The following is a 14,661-nucleotide window of genomic DNA, read 5'->3' as shown; positions in this document are numbered from 1 at the left end:
TTTTAAATTGAAAATCCCATTTATTTGACCACACAATGATATACAGAAGTCGTTTTTGTACTCTTGTCAAATGGTGTATAGCCCATTTCCTTCTGATTAAAGTGCACTGTGTATTCCTTAGCAGTGGGAAACCAAAATAATGTTCTAGACATTTAATCCACTCCATTTTAAATGTCCTGCCCATAACCTTTTTTGAAAGGATCGTGACCCTCAGAATGACTAGCGTTTCAAAACATGAACAACCCCTGAAGCAGTAAACTGGAGTTTACGAGTATCACAAGTCACCCGTACAGGCCAGAAGTTCACATACAGCGCGGATTGTCCATCGATAAACAGCCAGTTCTATTGAAACAGAATTTCCAGCAGAAATCCATTAAGGGAGTGCGATGCTACGCCTTTCCCGTAGAAGAGAGTATCATCTGGGAATTCCTTTGGATTTTTTGCTGGATATTCAAGTGACCCCTTTATCCTGCGGACACCCCTCAATGTTCAGCTTGCCAAAGCATCACTGAGAACGTCTCACTGTGGGACAGCACACAAGTTGGGCATAATTTATCTCTGTTCGGAAGGCTCTGGGAAGACGCCAGCTATTCATCTGCATTTTGTTTCAAGGGGGAAAAAAAAAAATCCTTGGCCATCTCAACTTTTAAACATAACAAGCTGATAAGAACTGGCTGATCCTCACTGGAACATTCAACCCAGATTTCCCTGCGGTGAGCAAACTCCTAAGAAACAGCCGTCTTTAAGAAAGAGAATAGCTCTTCCAGAAAACTTCTTTCTGTTTGCGTAGGCTGGATTCTTTACTGTAGCGGTGTGCTGTGGAACATGTGTGGGTTTTGGGAGATAAGTTCTTGGCCTCAGAGAAGGACTGTATTTGGTGAGAGTGATTATTATTATTATTATTATTATTATTATTATTATTATTATTCCTTTATTTAGCACTGGTGTTCTCATTTAGATGAAGATCTCATTTTCAAGAGAGACGATGTAAAAAAACCCCCCACCTCAATCGCACATTACCCATAACGTCAAACACATACAGAAAAAGTCAAATAAAATATATTCTTAGTGATGTACAAGCATCTGAAGAAAATAAAAGTCAGAAATAGCGGATTTAAAATCATTGAATGATACAAGTGTGTCCAATCTCAGAGACCGTTGCAGATCATTCCATGTAGATGGGAGCATAAAACCGGAATCCAGACTTCCCAAACTCTTGTCTTCATGAGTGGAGTATTTAAGACGTTTTAGTACCCATTTGAACTTCAACTGCTTATAGTATTGTTAATGAATGTGTTAGTGTGTGCACAAATGCATAAAACATGTTTTAAAAAAATCTATTTAAAAGGTATCGTTCCCTCTTTGTAAGCTTGCTCCCATGTTACATTGCAGCATAACATGCAGTTATAGAGGGAGAGGGTCCGTTTCCATTCGATGGAAAATGAGATTAATTTCCATTCAGTGCTGATTCTTTTTTCAGCAGTGATGAAATCGAGGAGAATCAACGTATGTTACCATTTCCTGCAAGTTCTGAAAACACATCGAGGGGGTGTTACAAAGGACAGTACTCTAGACGTTTGGAAGCACCATAAACCCCTCTTACAGACCAGAGCCTCCTGTAGAGACAGGAGTCCTGAAGGAACTTGAGGACTCTGGTTAGTCTATTGCAGGGATAATTTATAAATAATTTGTTATTTATCTAATGCTTTTAGCCAAAGTGACTAAGCAATCTGCAGTCCCAGTCATATACCTTAACCACTCGGATACAGGCTGCCACCAACTAGGAGTCATCAACTCTGGCCTTCAAATCCAAATCCAAACCCAGGTATTCTTTTCTCCTGGGCAATCCAACCCAGGTGTTCTTTTCTGACTTTTCTGGTCTGTGGAATGTTCTAGGCCAGGGGTGTCAAACTCCAGTCCTGGAGGGCCGCAGTGTCTGCTGGTTTTTGTGGTTTCCCTTCAATCAGCAGCCAATTAAGGCCTTGAGAACAAGGTGTGTGGACTCTTTAGCCAATGAAAAATGCTGAAACACACCCAAAACCAGCAGACACTGCGGCCCTCCAGGACTGGAGTTAAACCTTCAGACACTGTGGCCCTCCAGGACTGGAGTTAAACCTGCAGACACTGCGGCCCTCCAGGACGGGAGTTTGACACCCCTGTTCTAGGCCTGTCCTGTCAGTGTAAGATTCGGTGGAGGTAGTGTTCAGAGGTCCTCTCCCCTCCCTGTGTCTGTGACCCTGCCCCGCCCCACAGACGCCCCCTGGGTGTATCTGGGCGTGGCTCTGAGTCACTGGAGCTCTCCGCAAGGGCCTCCATGTCACCCTCGCTCTCTGCTGCCCCCTGCTGGGCCGTCCTGGCCTCTGTTTCCCCCTCCACAACACAGCCTTCATCTGCACTGCTCACCACCCCCTCGTTTATCCTGAAAACACAGAAATTACAAAACCGTTAGGCCACGGGTTCAGCTAGCTCAGCCATGATGTGTACATACTTCTTCACAGGCAGTTTTTCTTTAATGTATTTTTATGAAATCTACGTCACTGAGGAAGCAAGTTTTCTAATCTGTCGCTATTCGTTCACTAGCTCTAAAAGCCACTGCCATCCAGGCTTGACTGAGGGGGAAGGTAGGTACATTGGGAGTTTGGGTGTCAGTTTGGGTAGGGGCCGGGGTCGTTCTCACCTGAGATGTCCGAACGACCTGAGGCAGGCGGGTCGCGCGGCCTCCCCGGTGACCTCTGCCCTCGGCCTGCTCCGCCTCCCCCGTGTCCGTCGGCCAATCGGGGCCTGCGCCAGCTTACCCCGCCTCCTCTGCGTCCGCTGGCCAATCATTAGCCTGCGCCGCCACCGCCACCTCCACCTCTGCGTCCGAGGCCGCTGGCCAATCAGGGACTGCGCCCACACCACCGCCGCCCGCCTCTCGGCCTTCTGGTCCCCCGCGGCGTGGAACAGCCCGCGGATCTGCTGCAGGCTGGCGCCCTGGAAGATGTGGGAAAAGGCGGTTTTCCGGCCTCGGCGTTCCGGACGTTCCGGACATTCCCTGGGCTGAGACGGATCCTCCAGACTGGGCGGCGTGGGAGAGGCTGGAGCCTCCATCTCGCCTGGGGGGAGCGTCCTCAGCACCTTCACCTCCGGAGTCGCCTCCTCAGCCTGTAAGTACACACTCCGTCACCACACGGTCGCTACACCTTTATCTGTCCTTCGGATGAGACGTTAAACCAGTGATTCCCAACCTTTTTTTGGCTTGTGACCCCATTTTGACATCACAAATTTCTGGCGACCCCAGAGACTTTTTTTTTTTCCTAGAATTAGTTCTTGATCATGTTTGTTATACTGTGTTGCAAATACAGAGTAGCCAGATTAGTGCACAAAGTGACATTTTATTTTCCCTGATCAGGAAATACATGTACAGTTCGGTAAGCTACAAGGCTTGATAAAAAATAAAAAAAATTATTTTATCAATTACTACACATTTCAGGCGACCCCATTTGAATTCCGCGGGACCCCACGTGGGGTCGCAACCCCAAGGTTGAAAAACACTGCGTTAAACCCAGGTGCTGACTCGCTGCAGTCATTAGATACCAAGGGGTAGGGGTTTTCCCCGTTGTCCTGGCTAACTTCCAAACCTGGCCCTCGCAACCTGTCACATGATCATCCCCTGATTTCATTGTTCTCTCTCGCTCCACCTCAGCTGATGTGTGGTGAGCATTCTGGTGCAAAAAGGCTGCTGTGCATCACCCAGGTGGGCGCTATGTTGCTGGAGGTTGAGGGGAGTTTCCCCCTTATCACTGTAAAAGCGATCGCTGAATGGTGAGAAAAGCACTATATGAAAGCATTCATTCATTCATTCATTCATTATCCTAATCCGCTTATCCTGAACAGGGTCGCAGGGGGCTGGAGCCTATCCCAGCATACATTGGGCGAAAGGCAGGAATACACCCTGGACAGGTCGCCAGTCCATCGCAGGGCACACACACCATTCGCTCACACACTCATACCTATGGGCAATTTAGACTCTCCGATCAGCCTAACCTGCATGTCTTTGGACTGTGGGAGGAAACCGGAGTACCCGGAGGAAACCCATGCAAACATGGGGAGAACATGCAAACTCCAGCTGACAGGGATTCGAACCCAGGACCTCCTTGCTGTGAGGCGGCAGTGCTACCCACTGCACCATCCGTGCCGCCTATATGAAAGCAAGGAATTATTATTATTAATGATACCTGTCGACATCATGGGTCTAAGCCAAGGGTGAGAAACCCTGGTCCAGGAGAGCAACAGGGTGTGGCTGGTTTTTCTTTTCACTTTAAAATCACAACCAATTCAGACCCCACAAATCGGGTGAGGTGAGTTAACTGTGTAATCAACTGCTTTCATTGATCAGTTAGGTGCTGAGTAGCATATAGGAAGCCAGCACACCCTGCGGCTCTCCAGTTACCAGCCGTTTCAAAACTTAGCTTGAGCTGTTTTTTTCAGCAGGGTTGAGCATAAAGGCAGTAGGTTTTTTTGCCTGGCTGCTACACTGCTTTTTATACTCAATGGACATTCTGAAAGTTTTAACACGCTTCCCCATCTACAGTGGAGCACTATGACAAAGTCCCCTATTATTCAAAACAATTTACTTGAGTTCAGATTGTCACTGTTGCCCTAAAAGGGCTCTCCTTAATTTCCCATAGAAATTAGGAAAATGATAGGGTTAAGCTGACCTGAACACATTTATCCTGCAAAAAACTTTTAAGTCCACACGTCTTCTGTGTATTCTTCCTCTGAATATACACTTTCAGAAAACGAAAAGTAGCCAACTACACCGAAAGAATTGCAATGGAACAACGACATGCTACAGCTTGGTGTATGAGGAACAAGTAACGTGGTCAATGTCTGCACGGGAAAGCAGCAGTCGCGACATAGCGAGCGTGGTTTCTGTTTCTGTTTCTGTCTGATGCCCCTGTTGCTAAAGCAGCTGCCATACATCAATGCTAGACAGGATACACGTTTCGGCTGTCGCGTTTAGTTGTACCGGCTTACAAAGAATGACAGATGTGTAACAGGGGACACTGCCGAATCACGCCAGTGGCTAAGGTGGCAGGCACCAAGAAATGTAGTGTTCGTTCAATATCAAAGTTCAGACACACCTAGGCAAGGCACATCGTTTAGCTTAGGAAAATAACTGCGGCGAATCGCAATCGTTTTCTTACCCTCGGCGAAGACGGGATACGCTCTCTCAGCAGTTCAAATTGCACATCACAATTGCCATTGTTTTATATTCATCGGCGTGGTACACCGGAGCTCAGACAAAGTTTATGCCAACCTGTTTCAAACAGCTGAAGAGTCCGACGCTTGTTTTTCAGCGGCGCCGGTTGTGCATCTGATTTGTGTTTTGGATGCGATGCGATCCCGCAGTAGCCTACGTCCGTGGCCATTCAGAGACGTGTCTACAGCGGCTGTTTCCACCTCGAGGGCGGGGAGCCTCTATTTCTAGCAAATGAGGCCATTCGGAGGCGTGTTTAGTTGACTGGGCCTTCCCTCGTGTATTTTTTTCAACATATAATCCATTGACGTCAATGCCCTGTAGGCGCACTGTAGACCGTGATGGATGTCGTAAGCGAGCGAGAGAGAAAAGGTGGTTTAACTGATATACAGTGACTCTGTGTGTTCGTTCGTGACTTGCATGAAACATAATCGCATCAGAAAGAGTTGCGTCAGAGGCGCATTGTATCGCAGTGTGTGCACATTCGCTGGTTGCGGTTTGGTTCAGTATCAACGTTTACCTCACACTTTTTGTCCTTGTGTGATGCTGTCTGTGCCGATACACTTTTGCGGTGCACTGTTTTGGCATTTTGCACACACCGTGCATCGTGACTGAAATAATTCAAACTGTGAGTGACATATTTATGGTGTACAGTACAATGCAACAATTCTGAACTCGGAAGTATAACCAGAATAGTTATAACTGGAGCAAGGACATTTGCCAGAATAGCAGAGTTGGCCCTGGCACCTTCCTTGAGTATGTACAGTTTTGTTGCATCCTTAATTGCTGTTCTCCAAGTGAATCAAGCTATCTGCAAACTGTAGTACTTCATGTATCATACATGTGGGAAACATGTTTGTCCAATGAGAGAGCTTCAAGCAGTGTGTGTGCGTGCGTGTGCGTGCGTGTGTGTGTGAGAGAGTACGTCTGTAAATGTTTGTGTGTATGTGTGTGTGTGTGTGTGTGTGTGTGTATGTAGTTAGAACAAAATACTTTGTTCCTTCTGGATGTCTCAGCAGACCTGTGCGTAGATAGACACCCACATATGCTGAAGCCTCCTGCCCTGCCCCCCCACCCCCCACCACACTGCCAGACATAGTTGTTGAAACTAAACCATTTGTTGGAACGAGAGGAGTTCAAAGAAACTGCAAACGGCAATGAGCCAAACTGGCGTTCTATTCAAATACATTTGAATAAAGGCTAAATTATTAAAGGACTCAAAGATGTTTTCAATAACACTAATCGGCCAAGAGGTTCGGCGTAATGAAAGCCAGCGTGCGTGGGGGAAGTCCTCGCTGTGGTGTCCTGCTCCTGATTACTCAGAAGGAGGGCCGTGTACGTCTGGAGCTACGGGCCTGTTAGAGTGACCGTCCCGGCCACTCAGCCTCCCTCAGTCTGCCTGGGGATATGAACTCTGCAGTGAAAAATGCTGATCGATCAAGACTCTGCATTGTGCAGTTTACAAAAGCCTTTTCCTAGTGAGTGTTTGTTATAATTCAATTGATTAATTAATAACACATTATTATACATATTTACACGAATGCTTAGTGCAACCAAAAAAAAAATGAAACTTATGAATGCACCTAAAAAGACAAAAGCCAAGTTATTCGCATATTGGTAATAGCTTACAAATTATGTATGATACATCCGACAATGATGTTTAAGTAGCACAGAACATTTTAATGTTCTTAACTGGACGTTCTAAAACACTGATGTAAAATTTATGAAAAACAATGCAAGGGTTTTAAACAGCTAGGAGGCTTCTGAAGATTTCTTGAGCAAGGAAACGTGAGGGCATCGTTTTGCGGAAGTAATTTTTTTCGAAAGGGTGACGTATGAATGACCGACCTGTGGACCCACCTCTCCAGCTCCCCGTCTGCCATGTCTGTAACTGACACGGTTTCTGACATTTGAAGGAGCAAGGTTATTCCGTTTGCCTAATTCACGTTTTCTTGCGTGGTCAGTAAAGAGCAGGACCCTGTTTTAGGAAGGAGGATTACTGTTTTAGCTGGATAACTGTACTGAGTAAAACCCAGAACAGCAGTTTTTACCTCAGTCCATGTTCCAGATTTCGGAGGATTCCGGGTTTTGCTCAGTGCAGTTATTCAGTAATCCTGCTTTGTGATATATACCCCCCTCCCCGGACTGGCTGGATTGAGGGTGTGTTCAGCATTAGTGTTCAAGCTTGCTGCATCTAGGGTGTGGTGTGGGGAGTGTTCAGTACACAGAGGGTGTGAGGCCGGCTGGCTGGCCCTGGCATGCACTTCCTCCGGGGGGGAGAGATCTGAACTGGATTTAGGCCTGAAGAGAACTGCCTCTGCCAGCTGGACCGCTCCCCTCCTCTCACACACACACAACGCCACACCTACACCCCACACAGCGCTCGCTTCCCCACCCGAGTGTCGAACCTCCTGCGGCGGTCGTGAAGACGTTAAAGACGACGTGCGAGCGTTTCGAGCAGAGCTTGGCAGGGAGAAAGACCCGATTGTCTCCGTTCTCCCCCTCCAACCGACACATCCCAGAAAGAAACTTTTGTTTGTTTCATGTTTTAGACAGCGGTAAAGCACAGGAAACCATTCCGGCCCTGCTGCTGCTTCGCCAAAGCTTAAGAAAAAAGACAAAAATCTGAACTTTCACCATGAGGATGTGCTGTAGTTCGTCTACACTGGAGTTTGTACTGGATGGAATGAACTGAGATTAGTTCCTAATACCTCAAAGACAGAGAGGTCTAACGGTATACGTGGTCGTTGAATAACGACACGCATGCACACGCGCACACACAAGCACACATCGACGCAAGCTTGCCAGAATGTGATGGAGGAGGGGGGGGGGGGGCAGGCGTTAAATTTCAGGCCAGCCCCCGTCCTCCCCTCCTCGCCCGCCCACCCCCTGGAAGAAAACTAAGGGAGGGAAGAGAGGCAGCAGAGCCAGACAGACCCAGAGGAAGCGGAAGACGAAAAACTGAGAAGAGCTATTTCAAAACCCAGAGGCTGCAAAAAACCGACACGGTCCAACCGCCTTCGTCCCATCTGCTTCGGGCTTCCTTGTTCTCGTGCCCCTCCCCTCAAACTCTTCCATTTCAGCTCCAAAACAACCTGGGTGACCCCCCCCCCTCGGGGATCCCAGCCCGGCCGGTTACCGCGGAGATGCCCCTCCAGCCGCAGGTGAGGAAGAGTATGGCGGGGGTTCTCAGGAGCGTTTTCGGGATCCTCCGTCTCCTCCAGATCCTGCTGGGCGCCGGCTTGTGGGTCACCATCGCCGCCAACAAGTACGAGGGGGCCATGCACTTTGTGCTCTTCGTCGCGGTGCTGTTCTGGCTCCTCACCCTCGCCCTCCTCTTCCTCACCCTGCTGGACAAGCAGGACCTCGTCCCCCTGGTGGGCGGGGAGCGCTGGTTGCCGAGCAACGTCGCGCACGACCTGGCCGCCACCCTGCTGTACATTCCCGCAGCGGGAGTCGCGATTTACAAAACGGAGAGGTACTCGTATTGCAACCTGGAGACGTACCAGCACAACTGCTCCTACAAGGTCTACCTCACCGCGTCCGTGTTCGCCTGCCTGAACGCCGCTGTTTATCTGATCTCCGCCGTTCACGGATGCGTCCGGAAGCAAAGGGGCGAGCTGACCGTGGCGTGAGAGAGATTATCCGGAGAGGGAAACTTCCACAGCCGGCTCGGCTCGTACAAAAAAACTCAACTCGGAGATCGGGGAGCTATGCACAGTACTTTACTTTAGTACTTTAGTACTTTAAAGCAGATGCTTTGACACAGACTCAGAGCGAACAGGTTTGTTGATGTTTGTTACGGTACTTTAATGGCCAAGACCAATAACTAACTATTTTCCGTTTGTGATCAAATATAAAATGTTTTACGAGAAAACAAGCTAGTGTTTCCACGCTTGAGAAAGTAAAGTAATTGACTTTTGGCTCGCTAAGTCGGAGGGCTTATGAGTTGGTTCTTGAAATGAAATGATCTGTCAACATGAACTCAGTCTGTCCCCATGGTGATAAGTGTGCTCCAGAGAATTCCTGATATTTACATTCCACAGTGGACAGAGATTGGACTGTGAGCATAGTCCGGCATTCCCATCTTGTCTGAGAATGCAACTGAGCCTCAAAAACTGATAGCAAAGAATCACAACCGCAAACGTGTCACCTCCTAACAGCGCTGTACGGAAACATAGCATAGATCGCGCTGTATATAATTTAGAACTGAACAGTCCAATGAAAGGACAAACAGAACCTCCTACAGCACAGCTTGTTTTGTTGAGGTATTTTTCTGCTAAATGTAAAGTGAGAACCAAACACTACTAAATAAAGTCCCCATATCACTAAGCACTCGAGAGACATTACACATTTTTTCTTACTTTTTCTTTGCTTGTTATTCATTCATGTTCACACCAGTTATGTCTGTGATTGGTGTGAAAATCTGGGTTTTAGCTGCTGTATGAAAACCCTGTTAAATACATGGTGCACCGCACTACTGGCAGGGTTTTTATCTGAAGGCAAACGTTACTGCATTCCTAAGGCACAACCAAACACTTTCTCTCCATTTCAGCTTTTACCGCTTTTTCCGGTGAACTTTTAAGGCAGCTTCGAATTTGGCAGCCGTTTAAACGGCCAGGAATAACTAACACGGCACTTCTCGGTGAAAGATCAACTCTGAGAGGATACTTTTAGCTGTAATAGAGCTCAAATTATCCCTCCCGGAGCCTTAGAATTGATTCAGCCCTGGGAATAGTGTTGATAAAGTTGAATTAATCAGGTTGAACTATTGTTTTTTGTTTTGTTCGTTTTAATTTTAAACTTTTTTTTTTTTTAACACTATCGGTGCATACAACATAACCTCACGGTAGTTCAAACACTCAGCTCTCCCTGGGTCGTTTTTGCGAGCCTCGGGAGCGCCTTTCTTGCCAAGATCAGCAGCAGGACATGAGCTCGACATTCCCAGGGGGAAGTAACGCATGGGTTTTGGGTAGGAGGCAGGTCTTACAGGAATGCTGACGGAGGGTAGACTTCCAGAAAAGGAGAAGGGGCCCAGCAGGAACGCGCCACGGATGGATAGGAGTTTACACAACAACTGGGAATGTCGAGACATTTTCTACTTTTAAGGCGGAACTCTGCCTGTCTGCTGAAGCACTGCGACTTCAGAGCCCCAAAAGCAGATCCACCTTAATGAAAAAAAGACAGGATGGACTGTTAATGCTTCTGAAGTGGAAATATCCTCTCTCTCTCTCTCTCTCTCTCTCTCTCTCTCTCTCTCTCTCTCTCTCTCTCTCTCTCTCTCAGTTTCTCTCTCCCCCTCTCTCTCCGTCTTTCTTTCTCTCTCTCTTTCTCATCATTTATCACTCAGTTAGCAGACACTCTTATCCAGAGCGATTCACTTTATAGAGGGAAATCGCAGTTAGTCCATTTTCCTGATTCTTGACAGGGAGGAGTGAACTATGTTGACGGGAAGAAACCGTTGCCCTGGGGTTATAGAGCTGAAAGATCTGGGGTGAAGGGTTTGAAGATCGATCAGAAGTATTGTGGACTTTTTTCCTTCAGCTGCTCAGTGGCCCATAACCAAGGCTTTAAAACTGAGCAGCAACAGGCAGCCAATGAGTGAGATCAGGATGGATGTGGCAAGAGTGCCCTTGGGAAGACCGTAGACCAGTTGTGCCGCCGCATTCTGAGAGTTCAGCTCAATGGAACGATTGGACTAATAAAATAAAAAATAAAATAAAATAAGGGATGAAATCCAAAAGCAGGTTGGCCCTCTTGGTGCACCCCTGAGCTCTCTCTTGCTCTCTCTCTCTTGCTCACTCCTTCTCTCTCACTCTCACTCTTGCTCTCTCGCTCCCTCTCTCTCCCCCTCTCTCCCCCTCTCTCTCTCTCTCTCCCCCTCTCCCCCTCTCATGTCCAGTGACAGTGAGGAGTCTGCTACAGGCAGGCAGGGCTCAGTGTCTGACTGGAACACTAAGCACGACCAGCGCAGCGATGCTAATGTCCACCAGATGTGACACAGAGATGTAAATATGATCTCTCTCTCCACCCCTGAGAGAGCAACAATAGGACACTTTATCCTGTATCATACACGTGCCTGTGTGTGTGTGTGTGTGTGTGTGTGTGTGTGTTTGTGTTTGTGTTTATGTTTTAATGTATGCAGTGCACATATTTGTGTGTGCAGCGTGAGTGTCTGGTGGTTGTGTACAGTACGTGTCTGTGCGTGTCCGATGTGTTTGATGCAAACAAAATCAATCAAATCAATAGGAGTGTATCCTTAACCAAGTCATTTTATTTTTACCCCTAGGTATGACTTCAATGAAATAAAACCTCCACTTCGAAACTAGGGGAAGCTGTTTGGTAGGGGGGATGAAGGATTGTGAATAGGCTGTTTAAAATGAACATTTTTGGCTGACAGAAGGTGGCCTATATGCGTGTTGAGGCTCGGTTGAGCAATGCCTTGGCTGACTGGCTTAAGCCGGGGAAAACAACACTGTTTTGGGACATGGAAGAACATTCAGAACATTTCCATTTCGGTTGTGTGATAACATTATGACGACATTCCCCAAACAGTATTAGGATGTATATGTTGTTCTGCCAAAGACACTGCCCTAATGGGACTCATTTGGTCATGGAAATAATTTTTCAAATGGACATATAGTATTTCAATTTCAGATTTGTTGAATTTCTGTTGAACCTTCCTGTTGAAAACAAAATGAATCCACAAATCAAATTTTTTTTCACAGACATGCAGGAGACCAAACATTTGCACTTTGGGAATGTTTGCCCTAAATTTCAGGGAAAGTTCTGGGAACCAAAAAATGTTAGCTGGATTATCTTTGGGTGTTCAGAAGCAGAAGCCAGGACCGGCAGATCACACTGGGCTGGGCCCAGAACTCTCATACTCACTGTGGGAAACTGATACGGGCACTGACCGAAATTCCGTTATATTTAAATATTTAAAAGATAACAGTCACTGTGTGGCTCCACGCAGCAGTGAGGAATTGACGCAGGTGTGTTTTTGCTTTCCTCGAAGGAACCTTGCGGGAGTCATAAAACTGATACTCAAAAGGCAAAAAGTAATTTTCTAAAAATCCACACCGTCCCCAGGAAGGCAAGAACAAAGGCGGTTAATGTTCTCTGCGGTTGCCACAGCAACCAAAACGTATTCCAACAAACATGTTCTGTACAGTAGAGCTTTAATTCTCATCAAATGCTGGACACAGGTCCAGTTTCTTCAAAACTTTCTTCCGGACGCCAGGGACAGGGGGAATGGCGGGGTTGCAATCATGGCCAGGGTGGGGGGGTATTGTGATTGCGGTGTGTGGGTTGGGCGTAGGTTGCGTTTGCAAATGGCCGCCTGTGGTTAAACCTGTGGCAAAATGGCACTTTTGTTGTCTCAGGTCAGAGGGCATATGCTTCAGCATGTGATGGAGCCTATCTGTGTTCATAGCTGGGCGACACGTACTTCTGTCTCCCCACGACCCTGCCTAAACCGGGCCTTCCCTATCCTCTGTGTCTGAGTCTGTATGTGCACGTGTGGATGGCGCACGATTTGGAGGCAGCTTATTCCAAAGTGCTGCACACTTTAACTACAACTTAAATGTGACGTACTGTAACTAGAGGGCATGCTGGCAGCAGACGCGGCCGCTAACGAGCTAAAGGGGCGCGGCGGTCGCCGGTCGGGAGTAAATTCTCGCGTCCCTCCAGTTCCCATTGCTTTACTTTCTAAATCTACCTCTGCAGCCTTCTGCACATGACACATTTCCAGCTAACGAGGTAATCAGTCGCTGCATTTAGGACCTTTTACAGTGACTCACTCCTCACCTCTGCGTAAGGTGCTAATTAATGCAGAAACGCGCGTTTCACTTCTCCGACTCTTAACCCAGCTTCTGGCGATGTAGCCACTGCCGCTTGTTAGCACGTTTTTTAATGGAAATAAGACAAATTGGTTATATCGTTATGGGTCTGGGCGTAACTATGGTACACGTGCAACCACCGTGACTCATTTTCTCGAATGTTGGCATTTGTGTTTATTAGTCTTGCTGTATTTTTCCAACAGAACCCGTAAATTCTTTCTCGTATATTAATCAATGCTGGAAAACAAATTGCAGAGAGCTGTCACTGTTGGATAAAAACACATTTCTCATGGTGCAAAAATGAGCGGATAGCAACTTTTGGGTGAGCCCTCCATTTAAGTGGGCTAGTTGGGAGTGGCGAAATCAGTGTTCCACCGCAGTCAGCTAATGAGACAGCACAGATGCAAATGAGTGACGCCTGATCCTTTCAGCTGGCGAAGAGTTTCATTCTTCAAGGGTCACGTCCATAATGTAGTGTCTGAAAAACGCAGAACAGGCGACTCGAAATCCGGCACTGTGAAACGCTGGCGGGCCCCCGGAGAAGTGACATCACTTCCTGTCTCGTAAAAGTCTGAATTAGCGCCGCGCTCTGTTCCGGCGCTACGCGGTGCAGGGCAGGCCGGCCGGCGGGAAGTCTGCGGGGCTATTTATAGCGCTCTGGAGATGCCAAGATCTCCTTTCCCCTGCCAGCGCACCGCAGATGGTAAGAGTGGCTCTCGCTGAAATACTCGCCAAAGACTCGTGAGTGGAGCGAGCCTCACGTGGGTTTTGGAGCAGTGAGGTTTTACGTCACAGTTTTTACGTTACGTTACCGCCGCTTTTATCCAAAGCGGCATACGGTTGATTAGACTAAGCGGGAGACAATCCCGATTGAAGCAATGCCCCCTTGCTCAAGGGCCCAACAGCTGCACGGATTTTATTGTGGCTACAGGCTGCAAGTTTAGAGCAATAGTGGCTAAGACGTGACTGGGACCTGAAAGGCTAGTGGTTCAAGCCCTGGTGCAGTCATAAAAATATAGTATAATGCTCTTGAATAACAAATTATTATTATATAGACCCTGCCCACTTTCTGAAGTTTAACCAATGTTTTTAAGCAGTCATATCACCTGAGTAAAGTGGGCCTTGAAGGCGATTTGAAGGGGTTGAGTCGTGCCAGCACTCCACAGATGGTAAGAGTGCTGCTAGCTGAAGTGTGCGTCACCAAATCCCCTGAGTAGACTTACGTGCCAAGCTTACACTTCTCCATTCTAGCCTAAGAAAAGCAGTGTGATTTAGAGCGGAAAGCCCTGCCCAATTTCTGACACGTAACCAGGACATTCATCCAACTGCATCACCTCTGTACAGGTGAGTCTGAGGCAGGGGTGGGCAGTTCCAGTCCTGTTGGACCGGAGTGTGTGTGTGTGTGCAAGTTTTTTGTTTTGACTGATTACCCTTGGTGAAATGAGCTAATACACTGTACACACCAACACTGGGTCAAATGTTTAATATAGAGACTGTCATTCATGCACGTATCAAGAAATGTAGCTGGGAAAAGTGCTGGGTAAGAGCTGGGTAAGCCCTGGGTAAGCGCTGGGTAAG

The 14,661-nt window shown here is 47.4% G+C and overlaps 2 protein-coding genes across 2 annotated transcripts; one reads left to right on the top strand and one right to left on the bottom strand.

The window, feature by feature from the left end:
• LOC133118304 (uncharacterized) lies at window positions 1-5,462 on the bottom strand. The gene is made up of 3 exons (XM_061228177.1): window positions 5,303-5,462; window positions 2,678-3,144; window positions 1-2,419 (listed from the first exon to the last, which is right to left on the bottom strand). Exons 2-3 carry the CDS (start codon window positions 3,088-3,090, stop codon window positions 2,176-2,178), a joined length of 657 nt encoding a protein of 218 aa, XP_061084161.1. The 5' UTR covers window positions 3,091-3,144; window positions 5,303-5,462; the 3' UTR covers window positions 1-2,175.
• A 2,679-nt stretch (window positions 5,463-8,141) lies between these two features.
• On the top strand, window positions 8,142-9,574 carry LOC133118533 (MARVEL domain-containing protein 1-like). The gene has a single exon (XM_061228610.1). The coding sequence runs from the start codon at window positions 8,389-8,391 to the stop codon at window positions 8,875-8,877; it is 489 nt and encodes a 162-aa protein (XP_061084594.1). The 5' UTR covers window positions 8,142-8,388; the 3' UTR covers window positions 8,878-9,574.
• The last annotated feature ends 5,087 nt before the right edge of the window (window positions 9,575-14,661 follow it).

This window comes from Conger conger, chromosome 18, assembly GCF_963514075.1.
Source record: "Conger conger chromosome 18, fConCon1.1, whole genome shotgun sequence".
In the NCBI taxonomy this organism is placed as follows: Eukaryota; Metazoa; Chordata; class Actinopteri; order Anguilliformes; family Congridae; genus Conger; species Conger conger.
The sequence above is the reverse complement of the archived record's forward strand: the minus strand, read 5'-3'. Positions and strand labels throughout refer to the sequence as shown.

Bases quoted from the DNA above. Each gene is read 5' to 3' on its own strand.
- LOC133118304 (XM_061228177.1), bottom strand. From the start codon at position 3,090: ATGGAGGCTCCAGCCTCTCCCACGCCGCCCAGTCTGGAGGATCCGTCT. The intron at 2,420-2,677 runs GTGAGAACGACC...CTGTGTTTTCAG, and splicing joins AGGTCGTTCGGACATCTCAG to GATAAACGAGGGGGTGGTGA.
- LOC133118533 (XM_061228610.1), top strand. From the start codon at position 8,389: ATGCCCCTCCAGCCGCAGGTGAGGAAGAGTATGGCGGGGGTTCTCAGG.